Source organism: Equus asinus, chromosome 8 (genome assembly GCF_041296235.1).
Source record: "Equus asinus isolate D_3611 breed Donkey chromosome 8, EquAss-T2T_v2, whole genome shotgun sequence".
NCBI lineage: Eukaryota > Metazoa > Chordata > Mammalia > Perissodactyla > Equidae > Equus > Equus asinus.
This window is the reverse complement of record NC_091797.1, coordinates 85,047,979-85,067,173: the sequence shown is the minus strand read 5'-3', so window position 1 is coordinate 85,067,173 and position 19,195 is coordinate 85,047,979. Positions and strand designations below refer to the sequence as shown.

At 43.2% G+C, this 19,195-nt stretch overlaps 1 protein-coding gene and 1 non-coding gene across 5 annotated transcripts in view; one reads left to right on the top strand and one right to left on the bottom strand.

Moving 5' to 3' along the window:
* Positions 1-665: 665 nt before the first annotated feature.
* The window catches only part of SIRT4 (sirtuin 4), a 33,611-nt gene continuing 15,081 nt past the window's right edge, over positions 666-19,195 (bottom strand). For 2 of the 4 annotated variants that reach the window (XM_044775766.2, XM_070516185.1), the window contains exons 2-5: positions 10,377-10,874; positions 7,573-7,867; positions 7,234-7,446; positions 666-5,001 (exon numbers count right to left, since the gene is read on the bottom strand). In XM_044775766.2, coding sequence (XP_044631701.1) covers positions 7,294-7,446; positions 7,573-7,867; positions 10,377-10,874 — 946 coding nt within the window. In that variant the 3' untranslated portion in view covers positions 666-5,001; positions 7,234-7,293. Of the gene's footprint in view, positions 5,002-7,233; positions 7,447-7,572; positions 7,868-10,376; positions 10,875-15,460; positions 15,693-15,734; positions 16,333-19,195 lie in introns of those variants that run through there. The other 2 variants (XM_070516184.1, XM_070516186.1) reach the window with 2 other exon arrangements.
* Positions 18,937-19,077, top strand: LOC123288479 (U4 spliceosomal RNA). The gene has a single exon (XR_006532179.1). It is a non-coding gene; the product is annotated as a U4 spliceosomal RNA (small nuclear RNA).

Below are 19,195 nucleotides of genomic sequence, written 5' to 3'. Positions count from 1 at the left end.
GAAAGGTGGGATTTTAGGAGACTGTTGTTTATCCCATTTTTTTTGGATGACGAAACAGAGTCGAGTCACACAGTACTAAAAGCTATAGCTGGCTCTAAAAATATCCTCTAACTTAAAAACCTAACTCTTTTTCATTATCACAAGGGTTGGGGGAGAGAGAGTAAACTCTTTCAACAATCTGTTAATAAGCATCTGCTGGGTGTTCATTACAGGAAACGGAATGCGAGAAACACTAGTACAGTGGCTGGGAAGATTTAAATGCATAAATAATTAAATAAACTGGACTGAGAGTAATTTGAAGTCGGGGTTACATCCTACCAGCCACAGTACCTTCACAGCGCTTAGCACATCAAACACGCTCATTAAATAACCGCTCAGCGAACATCCTAGTGCGGAGCAAGGGTTGTCGAGAAAAAACCACGCTACCGTATTTACCTTTTCGGATCACGTGATCCTGTGCGCCCAACCCTGTCAATCCGCCGGCCACGCCCCAGAGTAGGAGGGATTTCGGAGTAGGAAATATGATTGGATAGCTTGTGGGCACGTGGCTCTCGGCTCCTCCTTTCTATTGGTGAACAGCAGCCCAGCCCCCGCACCATCTCCGCACCTCCCAGGCTCAGGCCCCGCCCTCTGACGCTTAGAGCCCGAGCCGGCGCAGGCGCAGTGGTTGGTAATGGTAGCTTGAGGAGGCGTTCCTGTGAGGTGGCGGCTTCCTAGTACTCTCTTTTCCTGAGCCAAAATCCAGCCGAAAGGACAGAGTGAACGATTCGACTGTGAAAAGAGGGCGAACTCACGAGGGTGTGACGTTGGGGACAACTTTGCTGTCGCGCTCATCCCTCTCTCGGTTTTCCCGCCGCGCACACACACACGCCCCTCCTCCCCCAGCCTCCCCGTCAATTTCCGGTTGGTAATTCCTCCATTGCTTTTAGGCCGGGGAGGGACCGAGGGGCCTGGGACAGTGGGGCGCAGGGAATCAAAATGGGGCGAGGAGGAGGAATGGCCAACGAGAGAGGCGAGTGGATTTGGGGCGAGCCAAGGCCCTCTGGGGCGCCCCGAGTTCCCACTTGAATCCCCACCCCCACCTTCAAGAAGGAAAAAAAGAGTGGAGGGATTTGCAGTTCTGACCTCTATGCTTTTGCTTTTGTTGTTTGGAATGCTTTTCTTTTTCTCGCCTCGTGATTGTCTCTTCATCTTTCAGGACCCAGCTGGGGTCACTTCTGGAAGTATCTTGAGCCTCGCCCTCTTCCCTCCCAAAGTTTAGTGGCTCAGTTACCCCACCGCGTTTCTAGAGCATTAAAGGAAGAGAGCGAGCTCAGAACTGGACGGAACGGGCTTGATTACTGGTCTGGTCACCCTAGGTGACCTTGGGCAAATTAAATAAGGTCTCGAAGCTTCAGGGTCCTAATCTTTCGAATGCAGTAAGTGGGCAGATGATAGGATTGTGGGAATTAGGTGAGTCACTGCGTTGTAAAATGCTTTCTATAGTGCTTGTTGTACAGTAAATGTTTAATATTATTACTTTCCCAAGGGAATAGAAAAGGATATTCACTTACTTTTTTTTAGAAGGGCTTTATTACATCAAGTAAGACTTGGCTCTTGTAATTTTTTAAAAAAGACAAACATTCACATGAAAAGGAAATGTGTCTCTGGGGAAGATCCTTATGAGTCTAGTTAAAGGAGTACTCAAGAGCGGACAAAGATTTGGCAGGTATGTTGGCTTCCCCTCCCACCATCTGCTCTCTTCCCACATCCTAATGATAATGGCTGACATTTGCTTCCCATGTGCAGGCACTGCTCTGAGCTTCACACACATGGTTACTTTGTTGGGTGTTTTGTGGTTTTTTTTGAGGAAGATTAGCCCTGAGCTAACATCTGCTGCCAATCCTTCTCTTTTTGCTGAGGAAGATTGGCTCTGAGCTAACGCCTGTGCCCATCTTCCTCCATTTTCTATGTGGGAAACCTGCCACAGCGTGGCTTGATAAGTGGTGCATACATTGGTGCTGGGGATCTGAACCGGCGAACCCCGGGCCACCGAAGCAGAGCACTCGAACTTAACCTATATGCCACCATGCCAGCCCCTACTTTGTTTAATCTTCATAACAACTCATGAGGTAGCTACTGTTACCTTCATTTATAAAGAGACTAAAATTAGATACAACTTGCCCAAGTTCATCTAACTGGCAAGTAGCAAGAAATGGATGGAAATCCAAGTCTGTCTATATTATAAGAGCTTCAATTCCATGCTATATTCCTTTTCTAATGAATTGAAGAAAAAAAAACCACTTTCCCTTCTTGGATGAGTTTAATTTTTTTTTTCTTTATGAAATAGAATTTATCTGTTTTGTAACAAATCAAAGTGAAAAATCTGGATCTTAGAGCACCATCTTGAATCTTAAGGATAATACAGCTGGAATTAATTAACACCTGGTGGCAACCTGCACTATTTGCAGGAGCAAGGTAACCAACTCATCCTGGTTTTAGCACTGAAAGTCATGCATCTCAAGAAACCCCTCAGTACTGGGCAATCTGGGACAGTTGGTCACCCCACCTAGGAGTGTTGAATTTCCTATAGGTCCTTCCTTTGGTCCTGTCAGGAAAAGTCCCAGCATTCACTGAAGACCGACCCCTGTGCATGTCCAAGATCTCTTGTGGAGTTAACTCTTAATAAGTGAACTAACGTGTCGTAAATGCTTTGCATAGTGCTTGGGATATAGTGTGCTCAAGAAATGCTGTTATTTAAGGGAGAGGTGAGAGAAGGATACTCAGTTTACAACAGCATAAAAAGAAGTAGGAGTTAGGGCCAGCCCGGTGGCACAGCGGTAAGTGCGCACATTCTGCTTCTCGGCGGCCCGGGGTTCGCTGGTTCGGATCCCAGGTGTGGACATGGTGCCACTTGGCATACCATGCTGTGGTAGGCGTCCCACATATAAAGTAGAGGAAGATGGGCATGGATGTTGGCTCAAGGCCAGTCTTCCTCAGAGAAAAGAGGAGGATTGGCAGCAGTTAGCTCAGGGCTAATCTTCCTCAAAAAGAAAAAAAAGTAGGAGTTAGTGCGAAGGAGGTTTCGAGTGTTATGTAGTTGTTTGCCTTTGTGACTTCTGCTTACGAAACTGTGATAGCAGAGCAGAACCGCAGCAGCAATGAGAAAGGACGTGACTGAAAGTCATGGCTAAACTAGGTTATGCAATTATAAGTATGCAACCTGGGTGGTGACAAACTGATAGCACCTACTAGTAGATGTTTGTTAGTCCAACCGAGGGCACTTACAGTGGGTTAGGAACTGCCATTGAGCAGAAGGCAAAAGATGTCAAGGAAGGCACCATGAGAAGCATCACCTTCAAGAAATACCAAGTTCCTCTTGAGACAAATTTTTTGGAAAGAATTCCATCTCAGGAGGAAATATGAACAAAATGAGCATTGCTAAGGTCCTCAAGACTTGGTTTCATGAATCATGCCAGCATCAAGGTGATGACAGAGCCTGCCTTCTCTCCCTGGCAACCTAACCTGCTCTCCACTGCCCACATTTTAACCATCTCTGGTCTCCTTGGCCAGGTGTACTGCTGGCTTCTACTTCTACTTCTGGCTGACTTCTTTCTAACCATAGCCTTCAAACAAAAGAGAAGCATTGTTGTTTAAAAAGAAAAGAACTGGGAGGGAAGTCTACTTGGGATCTAGTCCCGGCTTGGAAACCACATACCATGGCCTTAGGTAAGCCTGGAGCTTAGTTTCCTCAAAGATTAAATGAAGGGGGATGGACTAAATTTTCTCTCATTCTGTCATTCCATGCATGACTCCGACATTTTCTGGCAGAGAATAAGGGTGAGGAAATAGCTCATCCTCGGTGAGACACTCGAGGGCAAGAGGTTGTTTCTTTGTAGCCCTGGGACCTTAATACAGTGACTGTCAGTAACCATTTCTGAGATTTGTGGGTGAGAATGGCTTGACATTCAAAGACCCAGATTTGAATACAATTATTGGTATTGACTTTGGGTAACTGAGCAAATCTGATTCAAAGCACCTTAGGATCCTCACCTACAAAAAAGCTGGACTGAGATTTACAACAACCTCTGCAGAATTAATGACTATGAGCAAACCTACAGTTGTGCAGGTGAAAAGCACTCTTTGTGTTTTCAAGAGCTTAGATTATCCCAGTTAACGGGACTTTGCTTTCTAGGCGGGTGCAGGATGAATGTGTATTGCTTGCCCTAATTTTAGACAAAAGACTACCCGGAATAGTTGTGATTCTTTCAGCCGCTTCACTTTTTGCTGAGACTGTGCAGAAAGCTTTAGCCTGGTACAATGATTCTTTCTGGCTAAGGCAGTAATCAAACAAGTCTTGCTGCTTTCCTCGGCAAAAACAATTTAAGAGCCCACTTGGGAATTCACTGTTTCCTGTCTACAGGCTGGGTTCAAGGCAGGTGTCTTGTTCTGGCGGCTGAAATCAAGCAGAAATCCTTAGAGAACCATGTTACTAAGCCCCATTCTCTTTCACCTGATTAAAAAAAGAATAGAAATGTACAGCCCGCATACCTGGTATGTTATTAAAAAGATTCCTTTATTCCTTGGTTAAAAAAAATTCATTCATACCATTGCTCATCTTTTCAAAAAAAAAAAATGTATCAGAATGCTTCAGTTAAAAACATTTAAGCATTTGAGATTATAAATTAAGTCATTTCCTTCTCCCCTTACACCCTACATTAGTGAAATCCCTACATTAGCACTCCAAAGACCATTCTGGCCTACATATTAACCGGGCCATTTCTTCTACCTGGGGAGGTAAAAAGGAAGAGAAAGCAGTTTTCCTATCAAGAGAAGCTGCTGCTCTGAAAAAGTCTTTCTTCAGGGGCAAATCTCATCAGCCTGAAGAACTTAACTGCTTGGCTCTGAAACCGGCCCAGTTCAGAGACAGGCTGGCAGAGAGATGTTGGTTTGCTGCCCTCCACAGGCTGCCCTCAGTGAGCTTCCATTAGTTCGAGGAAGAAGGGATGAATTCTTAGGGATCTGGAAAAAAAAATGAAACAAGTTAATGCCAAAATAAGTAGAAAGTGGGGTGGGGGAAATGATTTTGAACATCAGCCTACCTTTCAAAAAACCATAGCATTTAGGACATCTAAAGATGGCCACTATATATTATTATGTGAAAACAGGACATAGTAAAGCATTATGCACAGCTTGATTCAATTGAAAACAGATTTAGTTATACTGGAATGTTGAACTTTGGTTATCTTGGGGGTGGGATTATGGGCAATTTGTATTCTATTCTTTTTACTTAACTGTCTGTTCTAAACTTTGTACAATAAATATGTATTATTCCAGTAATAAGAAACTAGAGGCTGGCCCTGTGGTCTAGTGGTTAAGTTCGGCGTGCTCCACTTTGGCAGCCTGAATTCAGTTCCCAGGTCTGGACCTACACCACTCGTGTGGCCATGCTGAGGCGGTGACCCATATACAAAATAGAGGATGTTAGCTCCAGGCAAATCTTCCTCAAGCAAAAAGAGGAAGATCGGCAACAGATGTTAGCTTAGGGTGAATCTTCCTCAGCAAAAAAAAGGAAGGAAAGAAAGGAGCTAGATTAAAAGTATATTAAAAAATGTTTGTGCCAAGGGGACTTGTTGGGTATAGTAATGTTCTGTTCCTCGATCTAAATGCTCTGCATCTTCATCAAGCTGTCCACTTATGATATGTGCACTTGGCTGTGTGTATAGTATACTTCAATTACAACAGTTTTTAAAAAGTGGTTGTACAAGAACTCTCATTCATTGCTGGTGGGACAGTCACTTTGGAAGGCAGTTTGGCAGCTTCTTACAAAACTAAACATACTCTTACCATGCAATCCAGCAATCTTGCTCCTTTGGTATTTACCCAAATGAGTTGAAAACTTATGACCACACAAAAACCTGCACGTGGATGTTTAGAGCAGCTTTATTCATAGTTTCCCAAAACTTGGAAGCAACCAAGATGTCCTTGAGCAGAATGATGAATACTCTGAGTGTACAGGGGCAGGAGGCGTATGGGAACTTGGCACTTTCTGCTCAATTTTGCTGTGAACCTAAAAAAACTACTCTAAAAATTAAGGTCTATTAAAAAAAAAAGTGGTTGTACTCCTCTGAGAATATACTAAAAGCTATTGAATTGTACACATTAAATGAGTGAACTGGATGGTATGTGATTTATCTCTCAGTAAAGCTGTTATTTTTTTAAGTGGCTGTACTCATAGGTTAAAATAGATAGAAAGTACTGACACATGCTACAATGTGGATGACACTGAAAACATGCTAAGTGGAAAAGCCAGAGACAAAAGCCCACAGATTGTACGGGATGTCTAAAATAGGCAGAAACTGAAAGATTAGCTGTTGTCAGGGACTGGGGGCAACTGTGGTGGTGGTGAGGAGAGACTGCTAATGAGTACAAGGTTGCTTTCTGGGATTATGACAATGTTCTGGAATTAGACAGTGGTGATTAACGTACAACTTCATGAGTGTATTAAAAGTTAATTGTAGGGGCCAGCCCGGTGGCACAGTGGTTAAGTTTGCACATTTCACTTCGGCAGCCCGGGGTTCGCTAGTTCGGATCCTGGGTGTGGACATGGCACTGCTTGGCAAGCCATGCTGTGGCAGGCGTCCCACATAGAAAGCAGAGGAACATGGGCACAGATGTTAGCTCAGGGCCAGGCTTCCTCAGCAAAAAGAGGAGGACTGGCAGCAGTTAGCTCAGGGCTAATCTTCCTCAAAAAAAAAAGTTAATTATGGGGTCGGCCCTGTGGCTGAGTGGTTGGGTTCACGTGCTCCGCTTCAGCGGCCTGGAGTTTCACCGGTTTGGATCCTGGGCATGGACCTGGCACTGCTCATCAAGCCATGCTGAGGCAGCGACTCCAGAGCAGAACTAGAAAGACCTACAACTAAAATATACAACTATGTACTGGGGACTTTGGGGAGAAGACGGAAAAAAAAATGTTAATTGTCTACTTTTAAAGGGTGAACTTTCTGATATATGAATTATATCTCATAAAGCTGTTTTTTTTTTAAAAAACAGGAGATTTTGGAACATTGTCTTAAATAGCCATGTGCTTAGAATTTGAAAATCATAGTCTTTCAAACACTATAGCTTAATGCACATTAAAAAATTGGTTTTAATTAAGAATGGCCACACATTAAGCAGCCTAGAACCTTCTGTATTTTGTCAGTGCTCTCAGTTGACTGGAAACTGGCATCTGATATCTGAGAAGGCATTTACCTTTAGCAGCAGGATTCAAGTGGAAATTCCAGTTTCTGGCGCAGGAACATCAGGCTGTGGTCAGTGTGGGTCTATTAAAGGCAGCAACTCTCCACAACGAGAATCCAGTTTTAGACATGCCAAGCCATCCGACCGTGTGGGCCCAATGTTCAGTACTGCAATGGGTAGCTTCTTCTCCCAGGCAGTGAGGATAAACTTGTAACCAGAGTACACCTGTACCAGGAGAAGAGCCAGGTAAGAGCTTTCTAGATGCACAAAGAGAGAAACCAGGAGGGGAGCTTCTCCAGGGCTCCCTATCCCCCAAAAGGGACAGTTACCCCCTGCAACCAAGTCAGACACCTGCAAGGACGATCCCACAACCAAGAGGGAGTCGGCTTCCTTGACACGCCTGTGTACAAAGTCAACCTTGTCAGCGCTCACTGTGTCCCCGAAGAAAACGACATCTGGTTTCAGGGGGCCTCCACATCGAGCACAGGACGGGACCTGAAAGTTCTGGACCTCCTCCTCTGTGAGAAAGACATCGCCATCGGGAGCCAGGCCGTGGGCCTCGGCACTCCAGGTGGGGTTCAGGACCTCGAACCGCTCCTGCAGCACCCCGCGGGGAGTCTGTTCACCACAATGCAAGCAGAGGACCCTGAAACCAAAGAGGAGGCCGACTGAACCATCTGTCCTGGGAGGCACGAAGCTGCCGAAGATATTTCATCCTCGACCATTTTCAGCCCCTACATCATTGCTTTCTTTTTCTAACACCCAGTTTTTCTCCATTTTGGGAATACCTTTTCATGACTTCTTTGGCTACCATCGTTTGTTTCTCACCTTCCTTCCACTGCCAACCTTCTAGAACAAGTGATGTACCTCTGTTTCCTTACTACACACTCCCTGCTCAACTTTCTGCTGGCTCATTTTTATCCTTAACAAAACTGCAAATGCTTTAGCAAATGATTTCTTTAGTGCCAAAACCAGTGTTTTTCCCTCCATCCTCTGCTCTCCTCATCTGCTGGAATAGTCACTGTCGGTCACCACCCTCTCTTTAAGACACATTCCCCCCTTGGTGTCTATGACACAATATCTTCTGATTCTCTTCTCACCTCTCTAACCAGCGGAACGTGAGCTCCGTGAGGGCAAGAACTTAGAGTCCTTTGATCACTGCTCTAGGCCCACCACCTAGGTCAATGCCTGCACGCTGTGGGCACTCACTAAATAGCTGTTGAAGGAAGGAAAGGTGCTTTAGTTGGTTCCTCCTCTGCTCTTCAATCCTCCAGGTTGTTTTCTTCCTACGGTCCTCACCTTGGGGACTCTCCGTTTTCACTGCCGAACACCTCTGTGCTAATGGTTTCTCCCTCTATCTAAGACTCCTCTCCTGCTCTCTCCCAAACTCTAGTCCAATTCCAAGTCTTCTTGGCTGTCCTGTCAAGCTTCCCTTCTGTCTTCAACCTCGCCTCCCCAATTTCTCCATCACCATCATTTCTCCAGTTACTTGCGCTGAAACCCTTGGAAAAAACTAGTTACTCATTCTTCTCCTTTTACTCTTTTTCTAGTCAGCCATCAGATCATGCTGACTTTTTTACTTACAAGGCCCCCTGTGAAATGACATTAAGTCTTGGATTTGTCTTAAAATATTTAAGAAGAGACAGGGAGAGAAGGGATAAAGTAGACAAGATAAAACTCGTTGATAATCTAAGTGATGGTATATGGGAGCTCATTATACTATTCTCTTTACTTTTGTGGATGTTTGAAATTTTCATCATGAAAAAATAATTTTTTAATGGACCCATGGCCATCATTAGGTCTCTCTTTGTCCTGATACCGCCTTAATCTAGGTCCTTCAGGCTGACCTCCCTGAGCCACTCTCTCTAATCCTGTTTAGCCTTCCTCAAATGCTATTTTTATCATGCTGTTTTCTTGCTCAGAAACCACTAATAGTCCCCTTTGGTCTCTCACAATAGTCCCAGATTGCACTGCATAATTTTCAAATGCATCCATGATTTGGGTCTAGCCTTCCCAGACAATCTGACCCAGACAATCTGATTTCATACTAGTCTCTACAGAGGCCAAGCCAGATTCCTCTGGGCTCTAGAAATTCCTTTCACAGAGAAAGCCTTCTTTCCTGCTCTTTGCCTGGTCAAACCTGAGTCAGTCTCAAGCCCCACCTTACCCATAAAAGCTTTCCTTATTACTCCAATCTTTACTAAATCTGTTTCTCTGAACTTGTAAAGCTTGTCTATCAAGGATTATACAACTTAACAATCCTGTATAGAGCTGTTTGTCATTAAACCTGTTGTTTTTGGGTCTCCCCCTAAACAGATTGCAAAGTTCTCACACATAAAGTAGACCATGTTTTATATTTTGGCTTTAACCCCTCCACACCAACAAGTAGCACACCAGTACACACCACATGTTGCAGGCACCCAATAAACATTTTACAGTTGGCAGACTGATTTTAGTTCTCAGCGGAGGATCTCTGGGGCTTAAAGATAAGGAAATGGTCTGCAATTAGCTACAAGTTATTGCCGGGGCTACATGTGTTCATTCCATCAATGTTTATTGGGTTCTGACTATATTTCAGGCTACACTGTGTTGTGTGTCAAGGCCCCTGAGACCCAGCAGTGTGTAGCATGTGCTGCTGGTGCTCTGCTCATAGTCCCCTCAGGATACCCTAGAGCCACTGCACACAGTGGTCCTATAAGCAACTTTCTGCATCTCTCTTGCCTACGGTGTTCTCTGAACAAGGAAGGCTTCTCAAGAGGAGCAGAGTCAGTGTTAGGGAGTTAATTCCCCAAGAGTGACCCTCAGCCAATGAGGGAAGGGAGACGGTGGATAAACACCCCACCTTCCTCAACTTTCAGTGAGACAATTCTGAAACATGCTCCAGACAGTCTGGGGGGGTCCCTCGCAAAATTAAGCCCCAGCTGCCCAAAGCAGTAACCATTCATTAACCTACCCTTTTCTTGGCTTTCCTCCCTTCCCTGTTTCACTTCCCCACTCCCTCACTGAGTTTGCTGGGATCAACTCCAAAATGAACAACTTGCTCCCAAATCCTTTTCTCAAGGTCTAATGAAGACGACAGTGATCAAGACAGCCAAAGTCCCCATTCTTACGGAAGCCTACGTTTCTGTGTTCAAACTATTTAGGCCTTCCTGCACCTGTGCATGCATCCATGGAGTTCTGTCAGGCGCTGACTCCCTGCCTTGGTGTGCAAGGCATCCACATTTTGGGTCACCAACCAGTACAGCTTGCCGAGTCTCTCCCAGTTGCTCAAAGCCAAGTGTGCAGGGTTAGGTTGGTGGGAGGAGAACTGGGGCCAGCCCACAAAGTTTCTCGCCCAATACCTCTGGCGGATTGGAGCACTCCGTATAAAATCCCCATGCTGGATGGGCCTCCGGTCAGTGCGGGCATAAAGTCCCACCTTTTCTGACCTGTAGTCTGGGATCCCCGACTCAGTGGAGATTCCTGCCCCGGTCATCACTAGGAGTCTTTTGGAAAGGGTGATGAAGCGCTGTAGCTCTTTGACTTTCTCAGGGTCCAGAGGAGGACTTGGTGGCACAAATAACCCAGTGGATCCATGTGAGCACTGCCGGCTGAGGTTCACCAGCCAGCGGCCTTTTGCTGTCCTGAAAGTCAACCCAAAGCTCATCCTCATTCTAGAGAGAAAGAAACCTCATGTGAGAAACTTTTGCTTGTTTGTTGAGGTATAATTGACATGTAGCATTATGTTAGTTTCAGGTGTACAACATAATGATTTTGATATTATATATATTATGACATGATCACCACAATAAGTCTAGTCAACATCTGTCACCATACATAGAGAAAAATTTTTTTCCTTGTGATGAGGACTTTGAAGATTTATTCTCTTAGTAACTTTCAAATATGCAATACAGTGTTATTAACTATAGTCACCATGCTGTACATTACATCCCCATGAATTGTTCCATAACTGGAATTTTACACCTTTCGACCCCCTTCACCCATTTCACCCACCCTCACCCCCTGCCTCTGGTAACCACCAATCTGTTCTCTTTATCTATCAGTTTGATATTTTTGGGTTTCTTTTTTAGAAACTGGTTTTTAAAAACAAAGGTAAGGGGCCGGCCCCGTGGCCAAGTGGTTAAGTTTGCACACTCTGCCTCGGTGGCCCAGGGTTTTGCCGGTTCGGATCCTGGGTGTGGACATAGCACCACTCATCAGGCCATGCTGAGGTGGCATCCCACATGCCACAGCTAGAAGGACCCACAACTAAAAATATGCAACTATGTACTAGGGGGCTTTAGGGAGAAAAAGGAAAAATAAAATCTTTAAAAAAAAAACCAAAAAAACCCAAAGGTAACCATCACCTAATAAGTGGATAAACAAAATGTGGTCTATCCACACAATGGAATATTATTCAGTTATAAAAAGGAATGAAGTTCTGATATATGCTACAGTATGGATTAACATTGAAAACATTATGCTAGATGTAAGAAGCCAGTCACCAAATGACATATATCATATGATTCCACTTAAATGTCCAGAACACGCAAATCTATAGAGACAGAAAGCAGGCCGGTAGTTGCCAGGGGCTGGAGGAAGGGAGAATGTATGAGAACTTCATTAATTTTATAGCCGAAAAACAATAGTAGGATCTAGGCACTGAATATCAACAGCTGCTAACATTACAAAAAGAGAGAGAACCAGAATTATGAGACTCTTGATGGAACAGCACACCACCACCCAAGATGTGGTCTTGGAAAAAAAATTGAACTTGACTCTGATCAAGTCACTAGAGCTAATTAACAATTTATAGGAAATACAGAGGCCAAAGTAATGTGTTAGATGATACCATTTGTCAATCAGCAAAGTCAGACTATGGGAAACTACAGGACAGACAAATCGGTTTCTTCAACAAATAAACTGTGAGAGATAAAGACAGAGAGATACGAGGCGGGAATTATAGATTAAAAGAGATTTAAAGACATACCAGCCAATTATAATACTGTGGGCCCTATTTGGATCCTGATTCAAATACACTTTAAAAATATGACATAAGACAACTGGAAAATTTAACATTAACCAGATGTTTGATATTAAAAAATTAGTGTTGGGGCTGGCCCCGTGGCCGAGTGGTTAAGTTCGCGCGCTCCGCTGCAGGCGGCCCAGTGTTTCGTTGGTTCGAATCCTGGGCGTGGACATGGCACTGCTCATCAAACCACGCTGAGGCAGCATCCCACATGCAACAACTAGAAGGACCCACAACCAAGAATATACAACTATGCACCAGGGGGCTTTGGGGAGAAAAAAGGAAAAAATAAAATCTTTAAAAAAAAAAAATTAGTGTTAACTTTTTAATATATGACAAATGGTATTGTGATTTTTTTTAAAAGTCCTCATCCTATAGAGTTACATACTGAAATATTTGGACGAAATGATATATCTGGGAGGATTTGTTTCAAAATATTAAGGGGGGGTAGATAGGAGTATATAAGTGAAGCAAGATTAGCCATGAATTGTTAATTGTTGAAGCTGGGTGATGGGTTCATGAATGGCGGTTCATTATATTATTCTATCTCTGCAATAAAATTTAAAAAAATAATAATAATTATTTAGAGGAATGTCTGGATTGAAGACGTCCTAGTGCATCCAGGACAGTGGAAGTGCAGGAATGCTAAAAGCCATGAGATGAAGGAAAATGCTTATTCTTTTGAATATTTTAAAAGTTTAAGAGATATGATCAGAAAAGTGAGAAGAAAAGAAAGAATGGAGAAGTTTGAAGAGAAGCTAAAATGTGGAATGTTTTACTTTAAAGGTAGACAAAACTCCAACATCTGGACTATATCGACAGTCATATAGTTTTTTGGAGAAAACGTACATGAAATTAAATGCACAAAGTGAATTAGGGCTGGTAATTTTAAAGTCTGCCTCTTTCACGTTGCCCTTGATCTAGACAAAAATGAAAGCAAGGGCACATGATTATCAACACTACAGTGATAAACAGGGGCTAGGGTTGGCCTAAAAATATATAGACAAACCCTAACTAACTTCTAGGCAAGAAATCACTAATAAAAGAAATCTTGGGTGGCGTTGCCCCAAAAAAGTCCACCCTAAATGGGATTTGGGAGCAGGTTACTGATGAGATTTCAAGACTCATCCAACTTATATCTGAAAGCTGCCAACCCAAAAGGTATCTAATAATCAGTAAACCTGTACACTGAAATGTTTTATGAGAAGGGTGAGGAGAGCCAAAAGCATGATATTGAGAAATGGCTGGGGAGTAGGAATTTGTTGGCATTGCATACAATACTGTCTTCTGAAAGAGAATATCTAGGTATTAGAAAAATGTATTGGAAGGGGCCGGCCCGATGGTGCAGCGGTTAAGTTTGCACGTTCCGCTTCTCGGTGGCCCGGGGTTCACCGGTTCGGATCCCGGGTGCCGACATGGCGCCGCTTGGCAAGCCATGCTGTGGCAGGCATCCCACACAGAAAGTAGAGGAAGATGGGCACGGATGTTAGCTCAGGGCCAGGCTTCCTCAGCAAAAAAGAGGAGGATTGGCAGCAGATGTTATCTTAGGGCTGATCGTCCTCAAAAAAAAAAAGAAAAATGTATTGGAGTATGGGTTTTTATATAATTTAAGAAAACTACCCCTGCAGACCATACTACTTCCAGCGGCAGATTTCATGTTTATCTCAACAACCTATTGATAATGAATGAATGACTTCAGTACCTTGAAGGATGGCCCCCAAATAAACAAGAATATCTTTCACTGGAAAGGTACAGCCCCCTGCCCCCTACACACACTTAGAGTGTATTTATAATCTTATTTTGTAATCCAGTCTGTTGTAAGATTTGGAAGGGTGAGCCAGCTCAGGATCTGATAATTCAAGGATGTATTGAACACTGTGGCTCCAGGCTTTAGAGACAACTGACCCTTGCCAGAGGTATGCTGGTAAACTGGCTTCCCTCATACCCTCCCCCTCAAAAAAGAAAAATATCCCATAATGGCCAATTTCAGGCCACCAATGGTTTAACAAATGACTAGCAAATTCCTGAATATTTAACAATTGATCCTCACTGGTACAAACTGATTCCAGAACACCCTCCTGGGTCCCATGAAGTCCAACCTGAACAACAAGCCTACCTTTTAATTACCTTAACAATTTGTTTTGGTCAACAATTTCTAATACCTTCCACATATTAAAATCTTGTCTCCATACTGGACTATTTCATAACAGCCCAAGCCATCTTGTCTTCCTAACCTCTTAAGAACCCACAGCTACAGCTCTACTATGCCAGTGGCCATCAGATGGAAATAACTGAAAATGGCTGGTGAATCTGCCAAGCCTTTCTGCATCTAAGGGAAACTATGTATTTTGGTTTATTTAAAAAAAAAAAAAAAGAGGGCTCGCCAGTTGGCACAGCGGGTAAGTTCACACGGCCCAGGTTCGCCTGTTCGGATCCCAGGTGTGGATCTACGCATTGCTTGTCAAGTCATGCTGTGGCATGCATCCCACATATAAAGTAGAGGAAGATGGGCATGGATGTTAGCTCAGGGCCAGTCTTCCTCAGCAAAAGAGGAGAAGTGGCGGCAGACGTTAGCTCAGGGCTAATCTTAAAAAAAAGGGGGGGGGCTCTAAAAAATAAAGTCTATTTTAAAAAAGAAGGAAGGTAAAGCAAAAATTGGTAAAGCAGGATTCTAGCCTAACTTAAGGCCTATTCTGTCTCTCCCAGAAATACATGGCTGGTCAGAACTGAATTCCTTATAAACTTCAAAAGGTTAACGGCTTAGCCCCAAATCTTTTAAATCCCTTAATAGTCCATTGTCATTCTATCTATGATTACATCTAAATATGTCTCTACAAGAGGAATACATTTATATTTTTAGTGAATACCATCCCTTGGGGACTGTGTGCTCCATAAACCTACTTCTATTTTATAAATTAGAATGATCTTATTTCTTCATAACCTAAGAGAATCACATATGACTTCTAGCATGCCGGGTGTTGATGAAGTGGTTACTCAGACTTTTCAGGCTTTTGATTTTATTAATGTAATTAAGCACATGCACACATTTTATTCTTTCGTTTTCCCCATATTCTTTTAGCTTACCCTCAATTGCAAACTCTGATACTTGCACACAGCAAAGAGTATTGAGACCAGACAAGACATTCTACCCCCGCGGGTCAGCTTTTCTAGTTGTAAAAACAAGGCTTTGACATATTTGATGTAACGCAGAAATTCTCTAGTGACACGTACCCCGTATGTAAACATTATTTTATGCTCTGCTCTCCAGATCTGGGTTCAGGACCCCAATTTCTCCTTGACATTCCGCAGCAACACGTGAACAGCTAAACAAATACATAGTCCCGATTCTTGAGACCACAGGGCTCGAGAAACCCCGCTGAAAACACGCTCTCCTGGAACAGCTGGTCTCTCTCAGGTCCCACCAAAGGGCAAAAAGGAGAAATGGAATCTCTTACAAGAAATCCACAACTTGTAGAAACCTGCAGCCCGCACAGAACACACTTACCTTCCACACTTTCACAGCTTAAAGGACACCTTACGCCCCGACAGTGGGACTGACCGGCCCTATTTGCATTCTGGGAAATGTAGTTCATGAAGCTAAAGTGATACAGAAAAAACTACAAGTCCCACAATCCTCTTGAGGGACTCAGATTGTCCAGTGGCGCCCCCTGTCCGCCTCTCCTCTAAGGTTCAGAGGCTTGAACCCTGGTTCGCGATGTGCCTTTCTCACCTAAGCCAGCAAGTTGTCTCAGAGAAGCGGTTAAAAGCTTGGACACCAACGTCCTGAGTGCAAAACAGTACATCCGAACAGCGCTAATTTAGGCATGCATTCTCCCTTAAGATGGAAGCTTTAATAATGCAAGATTTGACTCATCCTCAACTTCAATGTTTATGGTCCTTTCCACTCACCGTGACAGAATCAAGTTCCCACCTTGCAGTGGGTTGTGACTACATTCTTTCACAAATATATGAAAAATTGTTTTTACAATTAATATGAACAATGAAAGCCAAATATAATATATAGGGACTAATGTGTTTACTCACTTGGCTTCTTAATTTCTCATCTCGTGTTTTTTTTTTTAAAGTTTGGCACCTTAGCTAAGGACTGTTGCCAATCTTTTTTTTCCTGCTTTTTCTCCCCAAATCCCCCAAGTACATAGTCGTATATTATATATTTTTTAGTTGTGGGTCCTTCTAGTTGTGGCATGTGGGACGCCACCTCAGCGTGGCCTGAAGAATGGTGCCATGTCCACGCCCAGGATCCGAACCAGTGAAACCCTGCCCAGCCCAAGCGGAGTGCACGAAGTTAACCACTCGGGCACGGCCGAGCCCTGTCATCTTGTGTTTTTATTAAATGAACCAACACCACGCTTGGCTTTCACTCCCAGAGATTCCGATTTAATTTGTGTGGGGAGACGCCTAGACGTCAAAGTCGATTTACAAACTTTCCAGTTGTTTCTAATGTGTTTCCAATGAGAACTGCTGCTCTATAGCATCGCCTAAATAAGATATCAATTTGTGGGTGTCTTGGAACATAATCAAAGGGCAGCCAGCGGGGACCTTGAAAACCACCTAAGGATCCCCTTCCCCCATTTTAAGATGAACTGAAGCTCAGGGGAGTAGTACGGAGGCCGGAGTCAGAGTGTGAGTCCCGGCCCTCTCATTGTATGCACCGAGGTAAATATTGGTAAGGTAAATCAGTCCAGTAGTTTGGCAGCAGTACCTCCAGCAACAGCTGGGATAGGTCACTAGCTGTAGGATTTACTAGGTGGGGAGGATCACCTGACATGAAGGCCTTTTGTGCCTTAGTTAGCATGACCACATCAGCTGAAAGAAAGGACCAAAGCACAGAATAGAAACTTTTGCCAAGTCAAAAAGTTGTAATCTAGAACGTTTTCTCCACACATGGTGTTTGATCAAAACCTATGGAAATGCCAAAATGGTGACATTCCCCCCCACCCCCGGTCAAATTTTATTATGAAACATTTCAAACCCGTGTTAGTTTTTTAGTTCTCCAAGTGGAATGAGCATCATTAATAGGGATTGGCTGGACATACAGGACTATTGTGCTTTTGGGCCCCAGAGAGTCTCATGTTCTGGGGAGAAGTTAGCGGAGTTTTCCATTTTTCTCATAGCATTGAAAAGGCGTCTGTGGAGGGTGAAGGCATCCAAGACAGCTGGTGAAACACACGATTTCCCTTGATAGCTACTGACAGAGTGTAATGAGCCATCCAATCAAGACATTCTCAAGGGCTGAGATGTTCTTTGGATAACCCTAGTCTTTTATTTCTCACAACTCCACCACAGCGGACATTAATGACTAACTCCTTGATTGGATTAAAGTAAAATAACCTAAATCAGCTCGCTAGTCTTTTCCTTTTTCCTGCTGGTTTTGCCTACCCTGGCAGTTATGGCTGTGACCAAACAAATAAATAAATAACTACACATTAGCATCAAACAGGTCTTTAAAATGCCATTTTTGCATCCAGATGATGACAACACGAATGTTCACTGAATGATACTTTGAATGTTTCATGTTCAAAATTTTTTACAATAAAATGGGGAAAATGTCAGTTTCTCGGAGCTACTATTTGCATCTTAATGAGTAACAAAAACCAAAAGTATTTTGGAGACTATAGTTCAGGGAGAAAACAAGGCCAGATATAGTTTTCTAACAGCTTTCCACTTGCTGAGGGAAAATAGGCAATGAAAGTGAAAATTACTTCAAACTTCATGAACTGTGGCTATTTCTGCAGAAATAACCTCTTTCTTTCAGCCCCTCTCCTCTGAATTAACAAGTCCACAGAAAACTCTTTTGTATTAAACATGGAATTACCATGCGATCCAGAAATTCCACTTCTAGGTATATACACAAAAGAATTGAAAACAAGGACTCAAAACTGACGTTTGGATGCCAACATTCATAGAAGCCTTATTCACAATAGCCAAAAGGAGGAAGGAACGCGTGTCTATAGAAGGATAAAAGGATAACAAAATTCCACAGAATAGAATATTAGGTATAAAAGGGAATGAAATTCTGATATGTACTACAACATGGGTGGACCTTAAAAACATTATGCTATGAAATAAGCCAGACACAAAGGATCAAATATTGTATGATTCTGCTTATATGAGGCACTTAGAGTAGTCAAATTCACAGACAGAAAGCAGAACAGGGGTTGCCAGGGACTAGAGGAGGGAGGAATGGGGGCGTTAGTGTTTCATAGGTACAGAGTTTGGAATGATGAAAAAGTTCTGGAGAGGTATAGTGGTGATTGTTGCAAACACTGTAAATGTGCTTAACGCTACTGAACTGTACCTTAAAAATGTTTAAATAGTAAATTTTATGTTATGTATATTTTATCACAATTAAAAAAAACTTTTAGAGACATAGTTACACTGGGAAATGGGAGCCAAGTGAACAGCATCCTGATACTGAGTCGATTCCTCATCCGCCCCATTCATTCTCTGAATTAAGTTATTAGAGAACATCTCTCCCATAATGCTTTGCTTCATTCTCCACCAAAACATAGTTAAATCAAACAACTGAATCTTCAGAAACAGCTTATGCATTCCGAGAGCTCTTCATGTGTTTATATAATTTCCAACCAAACAACATTTGAAGGTTTTTCCAGGCGACTCAAACTCCTCTTTCTGAAATAGGAACCTTGCTTATTGGGGGTGATGCGTAGGGGGCGTTTCTCGTTAGCTTTGCGCAGTGGCAGTATCGTAGCCAATGAGGTTTATCCGAGGCGCGATTATTGCTAATTGAAAACTTTTCCCAATACCCCGCCGTGACGACTTGAAATACAGTCGGCATTGGCAATTTTTGACAGTCTCTACGGAGACTGAATATTTCAGGTTATAAAGAAAAACGTGATTTCCATTGCGGGTTTTAGTAGATTCTATGCGTTCGGTTCTGTAAGTTTTATAGTAGTCAGCGTGTTGGTTTGACTACGATTCGTT